Source organism: Aspergillus homomorphus (assembly GCF_003184865.1).
Source record: "Aspergillus homomorphus CBS 101889 unplaced genomic scaffold BO97scaffold_76, whole genome shotgun sequence".
Taxonomy (NCBI): domain Eukaryota; kingdom Fungi; phylum Ascomycota; class Eurotiomycetes; order Eurotiales; family Aspergillaceae; genus Aspergillus; species Aspergillus homomorphus.
The window spans coordinates 27677-48296 of NW_020291962.1; the positions used below are offsets into that span (position 1 = coordinate 27677).

The 20620-nt window shown below is 52.4% G+C and overlaps 8 protein-coding genes across 8 annotated transcripts; 6 read left to right on the plus strand and 2 right to left on the minus strand.

Moving 5' to 3' along the window:
* Nucleotides 1-29: 29 nt before the first annotated feature.
* BO97DRAFT_464760 (FAD/NAD(P)-binding domain-containing protein) lies at nucleotides 30-1588 on the plus strand (the record flags this gene model as incomplete). The annotated part of the gene is made up of 1 exon (XM_025699516.1): nucleotides 30-1588. The coding sequence occupies one exon, from the start codon at nucleotides 30-32 to the stop codon at nucleotides 1413-1415; it is 1386 nt and encodes a 461-aa protein (XP_025546174.1). The 3' UTR covers nucleotides 1416-1588.
* A 1389-nt stretch (nucleotides 1589-2977) lies between these two features.
* On the plus strand, nucleotides 2978-4297 carry BO97DRAFT_409285 (S-adenosyl-L-methionine-dependent methyltransferase). Its single transcript, XM_025696028.1, has one exon. It carries the CDS (start codon nucleotides 3014-3016, stop codon nucleotides 4247-4249), a length of 1236 nt encoding a protein of 411 aa, XP_025546175.1. The 5' UTR covers nucleotides 2978-3013; the 3' UTR covers nucleotides 4250-4297.
* Nucleotides 4298-4352: 55 nt separating this feature from the next.
* BO97DRAFT_268886 (uncharacterized protein) lies at nucleotides 4353-5127 on the minus strand. The gene is made up of 2 exons (XM_025690969.1): nucleotides 4758-5127; nucleotides 4353-4688 (listed from the first exon to the last, which is right to left on the minus strand). Exons 1-2 carry the CDS (start codon nucleotides 4963-4965, stop codon nucleotides 4456-4458), a joined length of 441 nt encoding a protein of 146 aa, XP_025546176.1. The 5' UTR covers nucleotides 4966-5127; the 3' UTR covers nucleotides 4353-4455.
* Nucleotides 4968-5848, plus strand: BO97DRAFT_473928 (uncharacterized protein; the record flags this gene model as incomplete). Its single annotated transcript, XM_025700282.1, has 4 exons — nucleotides 4968-4991; nucleotides 5414-5529; nucleotides 5591-5774; nucleotides 5807-5848. 4 exons carry the CDS (start codon nucleotides 4968-4970, stop codon nucleotides 5846-5848), a joined length of 366 nt encoding a protein of 121 aa, XP_025546177.1.
* A 951-nt stretch (nucleotides 5849-6799) lies between these two features.
* Nucleotides 6800-7003, plus strand: BO97DRAFT_314060 (uncharacterized protein; the record flags this gene model as incomplete). The annotated part of the gene is made up of 1 exon (XM_025691250.1): nucleotides 6800-7003. A coding segment is annotated over one exon (204 nt), but the record flags the coding sequence as incomplete, so codon positions are not given.
* A 1787-nt stretch (nucleotides 7004-8790) lies between these two features.
* Nucleotides 8791-10514, plus strand: BO97DRAFT_438731 (putative MFS transporter; the record flags this gene model as incomplete). Its single annotated transcript, XM_025697927.1, has 3 exons — nucleotides 8791-8824; nucleotides 8882-10340; nucleotides 10457-10514. The coding sequence occupies 3 exons, from the start codon at nucleotides 8791-8793 to the stop codon at nucleotides 10512-10514; spliced, it is 1551 nt and encodes a 516-aa protein (XP_025546179.1).
* Nucleotides 10515-11831: 1317 nt separating this feature from the next.
* On the plus strand, nucleotides 11832-13847 carry BO97DRAFT_447161 (putative 2-heptaprenyl-1,4-naphthoquinone methyltransferase). Its single transcript, XM_025698737.1, has 5 exons — nucleotides 11832-12283; nucleotides 12330-12392; nucleotides 12455-13075; nucleotides 13141-13422; nucleotides 13477-13847. Exons 1-5 carry the CDS (start codon nucleotides 12071-12073, stop codon nucleotides 13648-13650), a joined length of 1353 nt encoding a protein of 450 aa, XP_025546180.1. The 5' UTR covers nucleotides 11832-12070; the 3' UTR covers nucleotides 13651-13847.
* Nucleotides 13848-14647: 800 nt separating this feature from the next.
* Nucleotides 14648-20102, minus strand: BO97DRAFT_357428 (ankyrin repeat protein; the record flags this gene model as incomplete). The annotated part of the gene is made up of 6 exons (XM_025692203.1): nucleotides 14648-15645; nucleotides 15698-16716; nucleotides 16777-18468; nucleotides 18504-18817; nucleotides 18874-19116; nucleotides 19173-20102. The coding sequence occupies 6 exons, from the start codon at nucleotides 20100-20102 to the stop codon at nucleotides 14648-14650; spliced, it is 5196 nt and encodes a 1731-aa protein (XP_025546181.1).
* Nucleotides 20103-20620: the final 518 nt, after the last annotated feature.

A 20620-nucleotide genomic window follows, 5' to 3' on the forward strand; every position in this document is an offset into this window, starting at 1 on the left:
TCTCAACCAACACCCAGCCAGCTAGCAAAATGATGATAGCGAGGCTTACCAGCCTATTGACCGGGTTTGGCCTGTTTGTCTCTGCCGTCCCCATCTCTGAGACCATCACTCGCGATGTTGTGATCCTGGGAGGCGGCAGCACCGGCACCTACGCTGCTATCCGTCTCAAGGATCTGGGGAAGTCGTTCGTCATCGTCGAACGCAGCAACCGTCTGGGAGGCCACGGCGAGACCTTCTACCCGGCCGAGAACACGCCCATTAATTACGGTGTCGAAGGGCTCTTCAACACCAGCGCGACCCGAGCCTATCTCCACCGGCTCAACGTCCCGTACGAAGTCCGCGTGCCAGCCTCCTCCAACGACCAATACCTCAACCTACGAACCGGCAGCAAGGTGCAGATCAAGTCCGTCGACGAGCAGCAAGCCCTGAAGCCATACCTCGACGCCATTGCGCAGTTCTCCTTCCTCACCGATGGCCCCTACAACCTCCCCGACCCAGTCCCCGAGGACCTCCTCCTCCCGTTCGGTGACTTCGTGAAGAAATACAACCTCGAGCCCACCATCCTCCCCAACATCAACCACGGCTGTGGAGACATCTTCAACATGATGACCCTTTACCACGTTCAATACCTGGGGATCCCGCACGCCAAAGCCCTGGGTGAAGGCTACCTCCGCCCGGTTAACGGGATGGCAGACATCTACACACGCGCCGCGCGGGAACTCGCCGAAGACGTGCTCTTCAGCACAACCGCGCAGTCAATCCGCCGCTCCACCGATGCAGTCGAGCTACTGGCCGTCAGCCGCCACTCGAACGGCACCACAACTCGCACGCTCATCCACGCGAAACAGCTCCTAGTCACCATCCCAGTGACGCTGGACAACCTACACCCGATCGTCGACCTGGACGCGCACGAAACCGACCTCTTCTCCCGCTGGCGTTACCAAACCTACTACGCCGCACTGGTCAACAACACCGGCCTCACCGACGGGGTCAACCTCCTCAACATCGACCCGGACAACGCGCTCTCCGTGCCCCGCGAGCCGCTCATCTGGCGCATCGACGCCCAGCGCGTGCCGGACTACCGGACCATCAAGCTGGTCGGCAACCAGTCGTTCACGGCGCAGGACGCGCAGCAGCTGATGGCGGAGACGTTCGCGAAGCTGAGCGCGCGCGGCACGTACCCCGCGGCGCGGCGGCCGCACATCGTGGCGTGGGGGGACCATACGCCGTCCACGATGAGCGTGAGCGCGGATGAGATCCGGAACGGGTTCTACCGCAGCCTATACGGGCTGCAGGGTCGGCATCGCACGTTCTATACCGGGTTGGCGTGGGCTTCGGATTACTCAACGCTGCTGTGGAGGTATACGGATACCGTGATTGAGCAGATGCGCGCCGGATGGGGGAAAGAAGCGTGATGGCATTTTGTTGTGTTTATTGTTGTGTTTGAGGTGAGGGGCTCGAGTATTGGTGGAGATGAGGGATTGATTTTGGTTGTGTCTGGGCTATGAGCTGTTGTCTGCTTCGTGTGATGCATAGGTATGGTATCTTTCTCTCAGTAAGAGCCCTCTGCACAATGTCTCCTTCTTCCCAGTAGGACGGCAATTCGTGCAAGTCGGGTAGTCTATTCCATGTAGCGGGCAGATCACTTACTACAATTACCCCACCGTGGCTCGGAGTGGTCTGTTATGCATATTATGCATAATCCCGAAGTAACATAATTCAAGCCATCAGATAAAGGTGTACTGGCTATTCGATCTACAAATATGCGAGGTTCTCTTCAGCCACCAAAGCTCGACTGCAAGGAGAAGTTAGCAAGGTGCAGAAATGCTGGAGTGGGAAATGGCAAGGTGTATTGCCCAATCAATAAGCCTTCTACTGACCTTCATCTAGAGACAATACCATTTGAACCAAGTTTCTACTCAGTCTCAAACGTCACGACATCAGACTGTACCCGGAATTTCCGTTCGTTTGCACTGGCCACCCTTTCATTTATACCTGACTGGGAGTGACGATCGTCTCTAATCTGCGTCTTGAGTTGCGTTTGCCTTTATATGCCTTGACTAGAGCAGAAGAGATACGCGGTGATAGAGGTAGGAGCCCTTCTCATTTTGCATCCTCACGCCCAGAGTTTGACCTTTGTTGTTCAAGGGGCAAGTCAATTTGTTCCTCAAATATAGGCGAAGGCGAACAGGCAAGTGTTATAGAAGCAATACTGAATAGCCTACCAAGATGCTGATCAAACATTTATCGTCCAGAGGATGGAGAATGTAATGCCATTCCAACAAGGGAGAGAAGCACTGCCATGGATCTAGATTATGATGGCAGCTGCAAAGCAGGGATTGGCGTCAGCTTGGCCAGACCTGGCAATGATCATCGAAGAAACCGATAGGCGCTCGCGAGCTTATCACCGCCCGTTCCATCATCTCGATCAACATGATACCTCCGAATCGTGACTGTTTCCATCGAGCTAAACCTAATTCCAAAAACTCGAATCGCGACAGGAATGAAATGAAACCATCAACCATGCCTCTGCACCGTATCTCCAGAGCTTTTTCAGCCTCCACATAGCAGAGTCGCGGGCTGGCTGATCACATCCTTCAGCCCGCATCCTCAGCCGTGCCAACGCATTCGCCTAGTGCTTACCCCAAGAAGCGCTGCAGAAAACGGGTCAAGACCACCGAACAAAGTACCCCTAAGCGAATAAAAGCGCCCTGACTACAGCACAGATGCACGCGTCCTCGGTTCGAGCCACTCGTTTGGCGTAAAATTAACCAGCATTTGGAACGATCATATGTTTTGCTTGATGAGATTTCAGATACGTCGTATGCGGGCGTTGCTACAAAATGGTCCAGAATGGGTAGCTGTCGGGCTATCAGCTCGTATTCCTGGAGTGATTGCATGGGAGGGAGAGAGTAGTATAAGTACCCGGTGTGCTTTGAGCCAGTGCTAATCATGTCTTGCAAATCAAGCACTCCCGCGAAATTCATTAGGGAAGAACCCAACGACAGCAAGAATGAGCCCTTCCGCCCAGCACCAGCGGCAGCCTCCCCCCAAGCTCCCCCGCACCGGCCTCGCCGCTTTGCTAACCACCTTCGACACCCCTGGCGAGATCCAACTCCCCAACGGCAGCCTAATCCCCATCAACCCGCCTGCCGGTCCAACCTGGCGCGTCACCTTCCACACCCCTGCATCTCTCCGCACCCCAATCACCGAACTCGCCATCGGAGAAGCCTACGTCAAAGGCAAAATCACCGTGACCGGCGATCTGGCCGCTCTCCTCGCCTCCCGCCCTCGGCTCGACGAGAAAGTCCCCATCCGCCAACGCCTCCGCTTCCTCTGGGACTACTACCTCCGTCCCACCACGAAAATAAACGAGCAAGCCATCAGCGACCACTACGGCCGTGGCGACGATCTGTACCTCAGCTTCATCGACACGCGCTACCGGTTTTACTCGCACGGGTTGTTCGAGACGGAGCAACATGCTGGACCAAGGATGAGTATCGAGGACGCATCCGAACGAAAACTCGCTCGGCTGTTCGCGGCGCTGCGGCTCGAGGCAGGAATGCGCGTGTTGGATGTTGGGGGAGGATGGGGTGGAGTGACGCAGTATTGCGGCGCGAGGGGAGTGCACGTCACCACGTTGACTTTGGCCCCAAACCAGGCGCGGTATATCGAAGGGCTGAAGGAGCGGTTGCGGGTGCCGGGGCGCGTGATTCTGGGCGACTTTTGGGAATGGGAAAGCGAGAGAGAGTTCGATGCGGTGGTGCTGCTTGGGGTGATTGAGCACTTGCCGGCTTATCGGCGGTTTGCGGGGCGGGCGTGGGATTTGCTCAAGGTAGGCGGGAGGATGTATCTGGATGGGTCGGCAGCGGTGGAGAAGTTCGCGGTGAGTGCGTTCACAAGGCGCTATATCTGGGGCGGCACGCATACGTATATGACGGTGCAGGATGTGATGAGCGAGTTGTTATTGCATGGGTTCGAGGTGGAAGAGGTGGCGCAGGAGACGAAGGACTATGGATGGACGATGGAAGAGTGGGCGAGGCGGTTGGATAAAGCCAAGGATGAGATTATAGAGGGATGGGGTGAAGAGACGTATCGTGTCTTCCGCCTGTTCCTTTGGGGCGGGGCGCATGCATTTGCTGTTAACGCCTTGCAGGCGTATCATGTGGTGGCTGAAAAGACGACATCCAGGGGACCGAGGCCATCAACTGGGAGAAGAGTTATACAATTCTTAGGCAAGCTGAGGTGAATGCTTCGTATGATAGCCCATTCGGGCTGATTTATGTAAAGTCGGGTCATATAGAGTGGCTTCTATAGAAGCATGGGCACAGGAACTGGACGATTTGACCCTAAAATTTCTAGTATTGATGTTCCGTGCCACGCCACTAGCTGGTTGAGTATCAGGAGAAGGCTCTGCACGATGTGTTGCTTGATGCGATCGTGCTCTGCATCATATCATCGCCACAAGTCAACGACGAATGATCCCCTGTGGTGGTTGCAGGCAGGGGCAGGCATTATGGAGGTATCGAACTGTCCGGCCTGGCCGGGGAAAAGAGCCACAAGAGATACAGGAGGCATGTTGGGAAGAATGTGAAAGCTGGATCCTGTCAAACGTGGATTAGCTGGAGTGAGACTAGCTACCAGGCGAGTTGACCCGTTTCGAAGAGCCGACAGGCAGAATAGGATACCTGTTATATTTGATAGTGCGTTAGAACTCACAAAACTAACGAGGTTGCAAGCTTCGAGGAAACGCTCACAAGAATCAAATGGATGCGTGCTGGATTTGACGAAGGGTATTGGAACTGGTAGAGGGAAGCGAACAGATGAGCGGACACAAAATGGAATGGGGAAACAACATATGAGGCGTGGGAATGCAACAGAAATTATAGAAAGACAAATGACGACTGAGGCTAGTACAGATGCAAGTCTAGGTGATGCCGTATGGTAGGCATTAGAGATAATCATCAATGACTCGGGGAAGAAGACCAAAGGTAAGCGACCGTAGTAGGAAGTCTGCGAAGCAGAGTGTTGGTCTAGCTGGTTTGCATCTGATAATGAGTTATGCACATAGAAACTGACTAAACTCGCATAAAGTGAGTTCACCCCGGAGTTGTGACTTCGGTCTCCTTTACCTTTGATGAAAAGGAAGGTTTGATGATCCATGATGGATTCCACCGGCTGAATTTCATCTCTGTTAGCGGAACTGATTCGATGACGCCATGGAGAATGTTTTTGAGAGGGCGCTCGGCGTCTTGTCGCTTTCCCGACCATTTCTTCCCCTTTTTCCCCCCCCCCCTCGGAAATGACTGCCGATGCTAAGCAACACTCCACTCTGCCACTCTCCCCAGACTTGGTCCTTACAACGCGTTGAATCAGATGCTAGATGGAAATGACTGCCAAATTCGCTATGTAGTCCCTCGACCATCTGGTGCTGACCGTGCGGTCAATCTCCACCCCGGTAGCCTTCTACACCTATCTCGGAATGCGACACGAGGTCTTCACGTCCCCAAGCAGCCCCAACATCCAGCGGTATGACCATCGATGCACTGCATCACCAACAGATATGAAGGCATGTGCTGAATCATGATAGTCACTCTCTCATCTTTGGATCGCAGAAGATCAATCTCCACGAATGCGGGAAGGAGTTCGAGCCCAAGGCCCAGAATGTGATGCGAGGCAGCGCAGATCTCTGCTTTTTGACTGATACCAAGGTCAGTGAGGTGAAGAAGGTTCTCGAAGAAGCTCGGATCAATCTGCTAGAGGGTAGAGAGATCGTTCCGCGCACGGGGCTCGGGGAAGGATCCAGAGCGTGTATTGTCGCGCTCCGGATGGCAATCTGATTGAGTAGGTCAACTTCTTGTGCTCAAAGGTGTGCTTGTTAACCATATGCAGAATCTCCAACTACGAATGAGGGTAAAGAGAGTCCGGCGTGATGCTCCGTTCATGATGTCTTATCATGGTATAGCGAGGATCACTGATGCCTTGGCGAGAGGGGCGCTGGGTCGGAAACATGATGAATTACCAGTCTCATTTAGTTAAAACTCCGTCTAATCAGATTTAAAGCTTTAACCGACCATATCATAGCCAGATATTCTTACTTGATGCCAGCCCTGAATCCTCTACGTGCCGCTTAGGAGAGAGCCTGATGCGTGTTCAAGGATAAGGCTAAGTTGCTGTAAGCGCTTCACAACACATGAGTAAAGACAGCAAATCAACAGCTGCGGCAAGCCGGTGCAAACAAGCGCAAGTCATTAGTGTTGTTGCAGCGATCCGGGCGAAGAAATCTCTGTTCGCATGGCAAATAGACTGTGCAGGAAGCGGAGGGAGGCAATAGATCCTATATGAGACGCACGCTTAACTTAACAGTAATAATCTTGAGACCTCTCATCTACCATTATCCGAGAGTGAGCCCTTAGTAACTGCTCTCGTCATAACCATCGCCAAGCCCATTGAAGAAGTTCAGCTTCGTCAGTTTCATCACCTACATCATAATGAGTAACACTCAGTCCTTCCTCGACTTCCGTCCTCGACTGCTTCCTGCCTAGTGATCACAACTCCTTACCTACTCAAACCACCATGAGTGTCATATTAGTACAAGCCTCTTAGCTCCCCATCATTCTTCTCACCAGCCTAACAGTCCTGGAGATTCACAGACCCGTCGATGATCTGATTTCATCGATCGGCTGGACTGACTTTCTCGCCCGCACCCCCCTCATAGCCCTGGCCACCGTGATCGAGCAACATGCCTTGATGGCGCAAGCTGCCTTGCCACCGATGCTCTCCGACGGGCCCCGGGGAAGCCATTAAATTCGCGCAAGAACACTCGGTTTATACAACCATCCTGGCCCTAGGGGTGTTGGTGGCCCTCATGCATTGGGTGCTTGAAGTGCTTGGATGTGCTGAGCTAGGCCCGGGGGAAGCGTCAGTTGCAGCGATGTGGCAGAGCCGGTATGCAGGGTATGTGTCGAAAGTGTCTTTGTTGGAATTTTTTGCAGAGGCTGGGAACGGTCTGGCACTGATTTCTGGCGGCCAGGCGACTGCGGAGTGTGTGAAAGGATGGTGGACTAGTATGTCAAAAAGCTGTTGATGGTGAGCAGCCCTGTGTAGTAGCTTGCTAATAGGTACCGAATTGCAGTTTTCATTTCGAAAGGGAAATAGTATCCGTGCCTTGCTTCCGGAGGATATTAAGCCGGTCGGCTCTTGCGGGTAATGACTGCGGTGGTGAGAGGAGACGCCGCATATATATGCACGAAGAACAGGTACTAGTTCGTTCAACTAGTTCCACTAGTCGGGTGATTCCTGCTGAGCTGCAGACTGGTTATGCACGAGATCGACGAGACCCTCGTCGCCGACGGTCGCACACGATCGTCGGACCGAGATTGAGTTAAGCAATCTGAGATCTGGGTCCGGTTCCAGGGGCCTGCTAGCCGCCCACTTGTCAATCAACGGCAGTGGAGCATGGAGTATCGGGTCCTGACGAATTGAGGAGCCTGGGTTTCTGAGTAAGCGGAGTGCCAGCACATGTTGTTGATGTATTTCGTGCAGGAACGAATGTATTGAGCAGGAGGTGTCGAGGCATATACAGGACAGATGGTCAGACGCATCGCGTGATAAAGGGGCTGATATTCTCCGCGATATGCGCACAATTCATCAGGTCATAGTGGGGAGGCTGGTGGGTGCAGATGCGTTGTCGATGCGCGTTACCCGTGATCAGGTACAGCTGAAAAATGCTGACAATTTCAGAGCCTTCAATGGAACCAATTCGTCTAATCACTCGGGCGCAGTCGCAGCACAGGAGCGGAAAGATCTTCTAATAAGCGATCACTGCCGGTGATACAGTCTTGCTATGTGGGCAGAGGGAAAGCAGAATCTGGAAGGCAATCAGGGGAGGTTCCAGAACTTGGGGAGGAGAGGCGGCAATCGCACCGGGACAATGGCATTGGTTGGGAGGGGAAAGAACGCGCTAAACGCTTTGAAGGCACCAAGGCAGCAAGGTACATTGACCTCGGCAAACCCGCCTACGACCGAGCTGCTGATTGGGGGAAATCCATGGAGATGGAGTGACACTAAATGCTGCTGGAGCGGGAGAAAAACTCATTCAACTAACTGTGCAGCTAACCGCTTCCAGGCCGACTCGCGCCAGAAAATCTCCTTGACACATCAGTCATCGTCGAATGCTGAACCCTGCTTCGCCACGAGATATACAAGGCTGAATGACATACAAATGACATGATCTCGCATCTCTGAACATGCTCAGACAATAAGTGGCGGTATAATGGTCTGGATGTATCGACACCATGCGCAGGGAACGGAAGAGCTGCAAATAGGTACGTATCTCTCCTCCACTCCGTATACTGCCTGGCCTTAGGTGAAGGGATCAGCTAACACGAATACAACCGCCAGTTGCGATAGTCGAAGTTAATCAATAGCCATCGATAATCAATCCACCAAAACAAGAAATTCGGGAGATGGAGAAAAGCGACAGACTAAACCTAATGCAGTCGGTGACTTGAGAAGTCCCCGAGGAGAAGGTGGAGCCTCTCTCTCTTCCTCGAGGCAAATCCAGACAATGTCCGAGTCCAGATCTTCATCTCTTCTCAATGCTTCATTCTCACATAAAGTCTGCGACCCCAATGTATCTCCTAAGGTCTCCGCTCTTCCATTTTCCAATCTCCTTCCGTTTGTGGCCATACACGAGGCTGAACATCCGAAAAAAGCACTAGGGCTCACCATATCCGCCTATATAACCCGCTCATTATAGACAGGACTGCATGAGGTAATCACAGAATCATGGCCACCACTGACTTGGAAAGAACACCGTCAGGTGAGTGCAACATTCGACCAAAGCAATGGTACGGTGTGATACTAACTACATTAACAGTCAGCTCGCAAGAGTCAGACGTCGTGGTCTTGGACTGGGAGGGTCCCGATGACCCCGGAAATCCCCTCAACTGGCCCCTGCACCGGAAATGGATCGTCACGGCGATCCCCTTGTTCACAACCTTTACTACACTAATGAATGGAACCATCATCACCGTCGCCCACGAAAAGATCAACGAAGAGTTTGGGATCAGCGATGCAAACTTCCCGCACTCGTACTGGCCCGTCACCTCGTGGACTATCGGCGGAGCCTTCTTCTCGCTACTCGTCCTCCCCGTCATGGAGGATTTTGGTATCCGGCGCTGTTTCCTGGGTACCTACATTATCTTTCTCTGTTTCATTATCCCGCAGGGTCTGGCCCACAACTTCGCCACTCTGATCACTACCCGCTTCTTCTGCGGTGGGTGCGTGATGATCCTGGCCAACACCGTCGCCTCCGTCATCGGCAACGTCTGGAAGGACGAGCGCGAGCGCAACATGCCCGTTAGCCTGTACATCCTCGCCTACCTGTCCGGTAGCAGCATTGGGCCCGTCATCGGCGCGCCGATCCTCCAATACCTGTCGTGGCGTTGGATCTCCTACCTCCAGCTGATTTGGTTCGGGGCGCTCTTCCCGATCTACTACCTCCTCTTCCGCGAATCGCGGGGCGCCGTCATTCTCGCCCAGCGTGCGCGCCACCTGCGCGCCAAGGGCCAGAACGTCTACGCGCGCGACGAGCTGCACAAGCAACCCAGCCACCAGATGCTACTGGCCAGCATCAAGCGACCGGTGCAGTTGTTGTGCACCGAGTCCGTAATCTTCGTCTCGACGCTCTGGTCTGCCTTCACCGTCGGCACGCTTTATCTTTTCACCCAGACCGTCGAGCAGGTCTTCAGTGGGCTGTATGGCTGGACCGCCGTGCAGGCCGGCTACGTGCAGGGTGCTATCGTCGTCGGCCAGTGCCTGGGGTGGACCTCGTCCTTCTACTCAGCGAAACTGTACTTCGACTCTGCGCGCCGCAACACCGAGCTTCCGGGTGTGCCCATCCCCGAGGCGCGACTATACACAGCTGTGGCGGGCGGAATTCTTGGCCTCGCTGGCGGGATGTTCACGTACGCCTGGACCTCATACCCGAATTTCCCATGGATCGCGCCGGCGGTCGGCCTGGCCATGGTCGGCGCAGGCAGTGTGTCCGTCGTGTGTGGCATCGCGGATTACGTCGTCGATGCGTACAGCCACTGGGCGGGCAGCGCTGTGGCCACCGTTGCTCTTGGCGAGAATGTTTTCTCCGCGTTCCTGCCGCTCGCGGCGCAGAGTATGTACAATACGCTGCATTTCCAGTGGGCGAGTACCCTGCTGGCATTGGTGTCGCTGGTTCTGGCTTTTGCGCCGGTTTTGGTGTTGATCTGGGGGAGCGAGATCCGTGCGCGGAGCCCGTTCATGAGGCAGTCGATGTTGGTGAAGCGGCGGGAGCTGGAGGGGTTGCAGGATCTGCCTTTGTCGATGGAGAAGGGAGGGGGTGTATAGCGTGTAAATATGTGAATGATTGATGTGTTTCGATGTATAATGCTTTGTCGAATAACCTAATGAACTGCAGTGGATATCAGCGGGAAGCTAGGAGAACATTCAACGTCGACGTTTGTAACGATAGATAGCTTCAGAAATTATCGAGTGTTAAGGCTCTCCCAATATGATCGTCAAATGTACAGCTCAACCGTCCGCGAGATATCTCACGCCGTAGGCATGCCCAGATTCTGCCCAGCGTGACGAATTAATCCACCTCACAAAGGCGTACACTGTGCATGTCAGGGCTCCATCAACCGCTTCCCACCTCTGCCAGAATCTGCAAGCTTTGAGAATGGTCATACCTCGCATTGACCTCCACTCAATGATCGTAAGTCGCTCCGAAAAGTTACAATCGAATCATCGCTGCCTCGCCTGGCGATAGCATACACGTCTCTGCTGGCCCGACATCCATTGCGTTCGGGAAGCGCACGGAGGTAAGACGCAGCTGCGTTCCAGGAAGCTTCAGCATTGGTCCTGTTGAATTATTTCTTAACGAATTAGGAATTTGTCCGACGTCACATTGCACGGCGTCAGATTGTATCGCAGCACTCCGTTGCAACCCGAATACTTTCGAAGATGGTTTGAGCAACATACCAGAGCGAAGGGGAGGGAAGGTGGGTGGATGAGCTTTGGTGTGAGAACGAACTTGTTAAGATCGAGATATCGTGTCCAGAGGCTCAGCCAGCCCGAGATGAAGCGAACGATGCCGCACTTAGACCTCTCATTGATATACGAGCACGGCAAGTTACGCCCTCGGCATTTGCAGAGGGAATTCTGTGCCGAGACAGGGCCGAAGTTATTTCGTGAGAGCCTTTATGCCTGAGGCGACCGCTCCTACCCCGCACGTATCGACCAGGCGAGCGAGCTTTCATACCTCCTCTATGCACACATCAAATGCGGGTATCGAAGGACCCTTGACTGAATGAACGCTCACCACGTCTCCTCGCTTCGAGTGACCCTCAATGTCAGTTCTCCTCCACGCTAATACAGTCTCAATCACATGCTCTACCGTTCTCAGTGACAGTGCGTCCAAGCCCCGATGCAGTGGTTAGTTGAACAGCAGGCCGTCTTCAGCCAGCCATGTCAAAATCTGCAGCGTAAACAAGAGAGTCCTTTTGCAAACATCTGGTGAGTCAGAAGGATGAAAACATGCCGTACCCTGTCGGTGAGTTGATCTGTTCGAGCACACTCTTCATAAGGCCTACAGCATTCTTGTTTTCACAAGTTGTGTCAAAAGCTCGGGCTCCGTCTGAGGCTTAGACATAGGTACACAGAAGCCACCGTTAAGGGAGATCTACTGACAGGAGTTTCCTAGGAAAGTCATTTAGCTAGCTGATCCGAGCTGGCATACGCTCGTTCCGTATGCGAGCCCACGGAGCTGTCAGACCGTTTTGTGGCTTGCGTATCGGCCCTCGCTTTGCTACCCATCCAGCTTCCCACCAATCAGATCGTCGCCTTCTTTACTTAGGCTCGAGCACTTGGGAGATGAAAGTAGGAAACCCAAGAGTTCCTGCACGGCAATAATGTGTTGCGAGACGGTTCGTGTTGGCCAGCGGGCAACTACTTAAACTCGAGCACGGTGCGACCATGGTCTTTCTACACTCTTTCTTAAACCTGAGAAAACAAACCTATTGAGCTTATCACGATGTTTGAAGGGTTGGTTCAGTCTTACTCGCAATCTTTCGTTCTGCAAGCTCTGGCCAGCATTGAGCACCAGGAGAGATTGACTATTGCGATCAAGAACCATGGTCGAGAGCCAGAGACCGTTGTCTTTGGGCCCAAAGCAGCGGATGAGGGCAAGCTTATCGTGATTGTGAATCCAAACGCTTGGGTTCGCATCTGTCAGGCTTTTGATCTGGTAAGCCCATTCTTCCGTCTTCTGGGATCATCTAATTCCAGATAAGGGGTTCGCGGAAGCATACATCTACCAAGAGCTCGAATGTGACGACCTACGTCATGTATTTCAGGTAAGAGACTCCATCTATCACGTTTTAGCTCAAAAGAGAGCCAAGGTCTAATACATACCCAGCTCTACCTTCGCAACCGCACCAAACTCGGCTTTGGCAATCGTCTCTTCAGCTTCTTCCCACGACTCCGCCACCTTCTCTTCACCCCAACAAACACCCTCAGCCACTCTCGCTCCAATGTGACCTTCCACTACGACACCTCGAACGCGCTCTTCTCCGCCCTCCTATCCGCCGACATGAACTACTCAAACGGCTGGTGGTCCAACGATCCCCACGAGACACTCGAAACGGCTCAGATCCGCAGTGTGCACAACATCCTGCAGAAAGCCCGCATTGCCCCGACCGACCACATCCTCGACATCGGTTGCGGGTGGGGCAGTCTGGCGATCGAGGCTGCCCGGCTGATCGGCTGCCGGGTGACGGGCATCACCCTGGCGTCAGAGCAGAAGGCGCTGGCCGAGAAGCGCATCAAGGCCGCTGGACTGGACGACAAGGTTACAATCCTGCTGTGCGATTACCGGAACGCGCCCATGCCGGTGGGCGGATACGATCGCATCGTCTCGGTGGAGATGGTCGAGCACGTTGGGAAAAAGTATATGAATGAGTTCTTTGGGACGATTTCCAGGTTGCTGAAGCCTGAGGGAGGAATCCTTGTGATGCAGGCCATCACGACGAATAACATGGTGAGTAGACCTCCGATCGAGGTGGCTGTGCTTAGTGGGCGTGTACTGATGCTAATGGTGGATAGATGCACGACAATAAGCCCGGTATTACCACCTTCACCGATCGCTACATCTTCCCGGGCGGATATCTCTGCTCCACAAACGTGTTCCTGAACGCGTTGCATACGGGATCGAACGGAACGCTGGAGCTTGACTCACTACAAAGTATTGGGCCGAGCTACATCAAGACGTTGATGGCCTGGCGGAAGAACTTCCTAGAGAATTGGGATGTTATCCGTAGGGACTACATAGAAAGACACCCCGAAGCTACGGAGCACGAGATCGAGGCTTTCCGTCGGGTGTGGGTGGTAAGCACTATCTCTCATATGGATGAACTGAGATCGGAGACTAATCAGTGGTAGTATTACTTCACATACTGTGAGGCCGGGTTCCGGTCGCGCGTGCTCACGAACCATGTTATCACGGCCGTGCGAACGCCCGAGCCGGCGATCAATGACCCGACCCCGACTTTCGATGAGGTGTTAGAGCCGAACTTGGGAGGTGATACGCACTTCAAATATGAGGTGTTTGAGTAGGCGACGGATCCGAGAGCAGTGATACTGGTCGGTGCTCCAGTCGGGTCGGCTATTCAGGTAGAGAGGTCTGGTCCTTGTGCTATGATCATGATATCTGGAACGTTCAGTAAATCTTCTGCTACTCCTAGTCCCGTTGGCTGGATACCTCCATTCGTGAGAGTACTTCGCTTAGCATCAGCACCAAAGAAAGAATCCACTCAATTGTGATGTATATGTAGTCAGACAGGGCCAAATTCTTCTCTATTTCCCACATCCGAAATTAGACAATTTTGAGATGGTCAGAACGACCAACAACCGAGGAAACAATCAGAGCCATCATCAGGCATTACTGTGTTCGGAATTACTGTAGTGAGTGGTTGTTGACCCAACGTACTTAGCGTTGACAGGCCCCATCTTCCAGGTTCCCAGAGGTCAACTCTCAATTCAGTAGAGATGCACACTCTCACAAGACGCTGTCAAACCATCTCTCCTCTTCCTTACTATAACGACCACGTAAAAGCGAGCATGTAGTGTAAATACTTAAATCGAGAAAACGGTTGAGGTCCTGTTGGGTCGACAAGCCGATTGCCCAAGTAGATTATACCGCCGGAGTATTCCGTTGAGTACTATCCAGGCCGGAATGGTCCTGACCTCAGAGTGTTAAGAACTTAAGAATAAATCCGGTACGCGGAGGCGGACATTGACACCTTCGACGCAACTTGCATTCTTGTTGGTACAGTGCGCCGGTAAAAGATTGAAAGAAAAAAAAAAGTTCCCAACGGTCAAAGAGGTAGTTAGGCTCATGTTCCATTCTGCCGGTTTCAATGCAAATATAGAAGTTGCGGATCGACTTGATACAGCAGCGAACAGTTTTTACTTATCCCCTTATTGAAAATGGAAAGAGACGCCATAACAGAACGTATATTGGACATCAAACTTTTTTCTGCGCATCTTCGTTTCAGATATTATCAGTGACCTCCTCAAATCTCACCGGAAGATGCTCCCATCATCAATAGCTTCAGACCCGCATCCCATAATAACGCGTGACTTCATCACCAACATCTTCGCCATCATCCTCACTCTCATCCTTGGCCTTCCTCTCACTCCGCAAAGCAAGTCTCTTCGTTACCTCTGTGGCCTCATTCAGACTGACTAAGCGTCTCTTGCGAGGGTTGCTATCAGCCTGCTCACGAGCGATCTTGTAAATGGTTATTTTTGGATGTTCCGGGGCACGGTATCCCGGGGCGAAGGTCTCGGGCGAGCGGTTAAACACCCATTTCGTCTCGGGGTCCTGGATTCCGGATTGACTCGGGTCTGACGGGTGTATTGGAGGGCAGCGCGAGGTTACATGGGTCACCCAGCTATCGGTCGCGAGCTCGAGAGGTGTACTCCCCACCGCGTTCTCGCGGAACAGCAGATCGGGTCTATACTCCAGCAAAAGCTTGAACAGCCCGGGGTATTGGAAGCGAACCGCTTCGTGGAGCGGGGTATTGCCTGCGCCGTCGAACATCTCCAGGAATTTCTGGTTGATTGGGCGCGCGAAATTGAGGACGCAGCGTGCAGTGGCCAGGATGTCTGGTACCTTGCGACCGTAGTTAGGTCTGGCATAATGTCTCCGACTTCCACAGGAATGGAGCCAGCGTGCAAAGGGGGTGAGAGACCCTGGGTGGTCGGAGGAACGTTCGGTGAGCAACGAAGAGGCGAGGCGCGCGTCGAGCAATTTGAGAAGCTGTTCAATGTTATCATCTACTAAGCGGGGACGAACTTGCGCGTCGCACAGCGCCAGGTGGATGAGGTTGTTGCCTTTTTTGTCGCGGGTGGTTTGATCTGCACCTGCATCGATGAGGATCTGGGCGAATTCTGTCCGATGAAGGGCAAATGCGAGTGCTAATGGAGTGTAACCACCGGCTGACTTGGTTTCTAGATATTGAGGAGCACGCTGGACGAGGTATTTAACCAAGCTGGTCGAGTCCTCTGTTGTATATGATAGCACTGCACAGTGTAGGAGAAGGTGATCTGGTTTCTGTGTCAGCTGGAAAACATGGAAGATCAATCGATGAGCACCTACTCTTGGACGAAAGCCACTTTGTGAGAGCAGCTGTCATTCTATCTCCCTGTTGGGCCAACAACTTCAATCTCGGCTCTTGTTCGTGCTCGGTGATGAATTCACTGTACAGCCTTTCTGGTGCTGAGCTTAGATACCACTCAACACTTTTCAGGTTTCCCTGAAATGCAGCGAGAAGGAGTGGGTGGTTGCTAGTTCTGGGTGAGGTCTCATTCCCTCTGCCCGCCGCCGCCCAGTCTGCCCGTTTTTTGCCATGAATGGACAGCCCTTGATAGTATTTGGGCTTCTTTTTGATGTCGATGCCGCATGACTGAAGCATAATGTCAATAGGTAGATCAGCGCCCGTGTTGCGAAGCAACTCTTCAAGACAGTCCGTGTGTCCCTTGCGCATCGCGAACTGTGTGACTCCATTGGTCACTCTGTAAATCTTCGCATCTCCCGATGTCTTGACTTGGACAAACTCCTGACCCAACTTCAGAAGGAAACGTAGCAACTCAACATCATTGACCCAGATTGCATACTCGACAAGGCCATTTGGACATTCAGATGTATCTTGAGATAAACCACTACCGTTGTCTAAGGCCTCCGCGTCCCTGATGTTTTGAGCCGCCAGGAACTTAGATCCCTGAAAGTTCCAAAGAAACATGTCGTATGCGGAGATCTCACTCCTGACTTGTCCCGCCACCTCGCCTATGTCCTCGATAGTGAATCTGTTGTCGACGACATCCTTGCGAAAACGAATATTGTCGCTGTCTTCATCGGAGGACATATCTTCGTCTTCCATGTCCAAGTCGTAGACTTCGTGAACATCTGGCTCTTCCAGTTTGTACTGAGCTTGTGCGATCTCGAGAACAATCTTAGCCAGCTGGCGGTGGCCACGGAGGGCTGCGATAGAGAACGGAGAGAACCCATGCTGATCGAGCACAGCAATCTGTAACGGCAGATGGTCATGTTCCGCATCTCCAATTGTCAAGGTGAGGTATTTGACAGTTTCCAAGTCGCCAGCCCAAGCCGCTTGGAATCTGGAATTTGGCGTTACCGTCAGCGGGACTGTCATCACGCTGGAAAGGGGTATTACTCACAGGTCAATATAAGCCTTGTGTTTCTTCGCGGTCATGTCTCTTATGTTGGTGAAGGTCAACCTGGCCTTGAAAAGCTTAGGCTTAGCAGGCTCTGTCGCATCCTCCTCGTTCGCTAGGAGTTTCGGGTATAATTCCCGTAGAGGCTTTGCTCCTCTGGCAGTCAAAGCTTCTTCCAGCTTCTCATAATCACAGATTAGCGCTTGAACAGCTAGGTCCTTTTCCGCCTGGCCTTTTTGCTGTGAAGTCTCGTCGGGCTTGGCCCTGCGCGACCTTGAACAATTCTGCCTTTTCGCATTCCATACAACATTTCTTGTCGCCCACCATTGATATGTATCCTCGACGAGGTCAGATAGATAATCTTCCATGAAGCTATAAGTCCGCTGGAGTTCATTTGGTGATTTGTCTCCAAGATGGGCACGTAGTTCCTTGAGGTTGTCTTTAACGCAGTCTAGCAAAGACATTCCACTCTCATAGATAGCCAGCCGCCGGTCCTCATCTTGAGCCTTGTATGAGGCCGGCGTAAGTGTGTTGGCGTCTGCTCCAAGCTCTAAGAGGCTGAGAGCTAGTAGAGGTAACTGCTGCTGAACTGCTAACATCACGGGCTGTGTCAACCCGTGTCGGAATATCTCATTGAGTCTGTGATTTGTGCCATCCCGGATCTGCTCGTATACACCTTGACCAGGTTTCACAAATTGTTCAAACAGTATGGAAGGATTCGCCCCAGCCTGTAGCAGCATATTGGCATATTCAAGGTTCCTGAAATTGATCGATGCAAGGAGTGGAGAATAAATCTGGGGGTACCAGGAACAACATTTGCAAGTAAAATAGTTGATTGCCTTTCGAGTCGCGGGGCCACTGTAGATCAAAAAGACATCAAGAAGATTGTTATGCCGAGAGCTAGCCATGTAAGTCAACGGAGTCGCATTGTCCATATCTGCTTGTGTTGGCGAAGCACCCAGCTGTAGAAGGGTCTTGGTCATTCTAGCTGCCTGATTAGGTTCTAAATTGAGCACAAGGACCAAAGTCAAAATAGCTGCTCTGGGGCTGTTGTTATAATCATGAACCAGCTTCACTGGCAGAAGCACATCGGCCCCGAAGGAAGATACGAGCTCATGGGCCACTTCAGCATGACCATTGAGGATAGCCAGGTGAAGAGCGGAGGTATGGTTATCCCAGGAGACGGCATTTATGTCGTAGATATCAGGTTCATCCTCCGCGTCTTCGACCGAAAGAGGATCGTTGATCTCCCGATCAGGGCTCTCATCGACCTTAACGAAAGACCCAGAAGTGCAAGACTTTGATTCTTCAGCAGAACCAAGGTCATTCCCCTCATCAATCTGCGTCTTGCGAGCGCCCCATGCTTCTTCGTTCTGCTCACTTTTTCTGAGTAAGATACGAACCATATCGACAGACCCTCTAGCAGCGGCTAGGTGCAGGGCGGTCCGGCCATCTGCTAATCTTGACACAAGCCGTGCGCCGTGGTCGACAAGGCATTGTACAATCGACGACGTTGAAGTCATGCAAGCTAAATGTAGCGGTGTCCTGCCCGTACAATCGCGACTGTTTATACTCATTGCGTCTGTCGACACATATTCCTGCACCTTGTCCAAATCGCAGTCCACAATAGCCTGACACAGTACTTCTGTGTGCCCAAAATAAGCCATATCTGTCTCAAACGTTAGTAGTGTCTCACTAGCGACTATGTTAGGATTTGCTTGCCAGTCCACTCGGTTTCTGTAGTCGGGTTGAAACTTCCGATCTCTTGTCGGCCCGGGTCATCCTTGATGAATGAGACCTCCCCGGAGACATAAATCTTACTCTCCTTTCCTGCGACTTCAAAGTCTTCTGGTGTCACCGGCTTCGGACAGAAACCGCAACAGTCTTGAATTACATCGTCCACATTCCCGAAGAAAGCAGGATGCCGGTGCAGGTTCACCTGTCTCTCCTTTTTCTTGTTCCACTCGGCATTAAGTAATAGGTCCTTGGCGTAGATGAGCCGCTCGATCCTCCTTGCATTATACCTGGGCCCGTAGGGGATTCTCTGAGGCGAGAATATGAGCTAACTCGCTCGATACGGAGTGAATGTTTTTGACTTACGAATGTTTCGTACGAGGAGACAACCTCATCAGCCTCCCACTCCGGGACCTCATCTTCCCAATCGCTCTTTAGATCACCATGTTGCTTATTCTTCCACCATGTGTCGCCCTTGGGTGCTGGCCGGCCACGTTCTTCTCGCCTTTGTTCAATATAGGAGTCTCGGTCGGATTGCTTGGGTAATCTCTCAAGGACCAACAAACGCGCTAAGCCAACTACTCTTGTAAAGCTTCGCTCGAAGATAGTCTATCCAAAGTTATTAATAAAGAGATACAGATCGCAAACTGCAAGCGGCAGCCTACCGGGTCAACTTGTGATCGATCGAGATCGGGCCAGAAGATCTCAAACCCACGATGAGAATACTTCGAAAGACGATTCTCATAGGATGGCGAGCGTCTCGTTAGATCAATGGTGTTAATCTGCGTAATGTAAGACGCCAGGGCGCGGGGCGAGACATAGACTTGTCTCCCATCAAAGGCGGCACAGGAGCAGTCTACATCGAACCCCGTCAGAATTTCCGCTACCGACTTGTAGATCCGCAGGACAATCTGAATATGGCGGGTTGGATACTGCGAGACGATTGTGATCGCGTTCTTGGCTCTGATCGTGGTCGTCTCGTAGAGGATGGTGTTCTTGATCCGTTCTTCGATCTGCCTGATCTTATCCAGGGCCTGCTGCTCATCCAGCCCATACAGGAAAAGATCAACGTCGGATGCGGGCGCAATCTTCTCATGGTAGAACTTGCGCAGCGAACGTTTCGAGTCATTGTACTGTTCAGGAACGGGTAGTAAGCAAGTCACGACAGCACTTCCAGCGACCACCACATTCGACCAGTCGAGGTCACTCAGAGCGCCCTCAGAGAAGATGGTAAAGTTTTTGGAGAATTCCTGCAAGCTTGGAACAACTGCTGGGGAACCGGTGGGCCGGCGATCTCCATCTTTCAGCGGTATGATATACTTCTCTTTCGTTTGCGGAGACTCCGATTCGACTTGTCGTGCTCGCACGCGGATATCAGCCTTGTCGTGCTCGTTATACAGAGGCACAACATTGAGATGAGTATCTTCGAGAAGGGAATGAGATGGCTCTTGAGCAAAGAGCTTGCGTACGACCGCGTCATATTCGTTATAGGGTTGCACAATCTCATGCACTGAGACCTTGGGCTTGCTCTGGATCCAGCCGGGGAGTTTCCGGTGGCTCACGGGAAGGGATGGAAGTGTAAACATTGTCGCCATTAGAGGATAGACAAGCGATGCAGTTTTAGTTGAAGCAGAGATAAGAGAACTTCTCGAAGGAGACCAGAGATTCAGCCAGGAGTGAGAAACAGATAATCAAGTGCACGACGAGCAAGAGCGAGGTAGTGTCCTACTGTCTTTATAAACTTCAAAAGACCCATCATGGATCGGACAAGCTGGTTTCCCGAAGGGGACTAGTGCAGGCTTCACTCGGCAGAAACTCTCACCGCTCTAGGCACGATATCCATTATTATCCTGGTTAGGCTTAGTCTAGGCACAACTCTGCTCAATGCCTGGCCCGCCAAGTGCATATCATGGGGCGGGATCGTCATTTGAAGCCCGTTATGGCTTGGTTTCAGATAGGCCCGTGACCCGCCTGAGCTGCCCGTGATGTCATCACCAACACCATTGTCTCATACGTACTCTGAGTTTGTGAGGCGGACGATCCAAGAATACTTGCTGTATCGAAAGCAGGTGGGAATACTTGGGGTGACTGCTCGTCGGGGATTAGGTTGGTA

Coding starts and splice junctions, on each gene's coding strand:
- BO97DRAFT_409285 (XM_025696028.1), top strand. CDS start 3,014: ATGAGCCCTTCCGCCCAGCACCAGCGGCAGCCTCCCCCCAAGCTCCCC.
- BO97DRAFT_447161 (XM_025698737.1), top strand. CDS start 12,071: ATGTTTGAAGGGTTGGTTCAGTCTTACTCGCAATCTTTCGTTCTGCAA. Junction 12,284..12,329: donor TCTGTCAGGCTTTTGATCTG/GTAAGCCCATTC, acceptor ATTCCAGATAAG/GGGTTCGCGGAAGCATACAT. Junction 13,076..13,140: donor CCATCACGACGAATAACATG/GTGAGTAGACCT, acceptor AATGGTGGATAG/ATGCACGACAATAAGCCCGG.
- BO97DRAFT_268886 (XM_025690969.1), bottom strand. CDS start 4,965: ATGATTATCTCTAATGCCTACCATACGGCATCACCTAGACTTGCATCT. Junction 4,689..4,757: donor CACGCATCCATTTGATTCTT/GTGAGCGTTTCC, acceptor CAAATATAACAG/GTATCCTATTCTGCCTGTCG.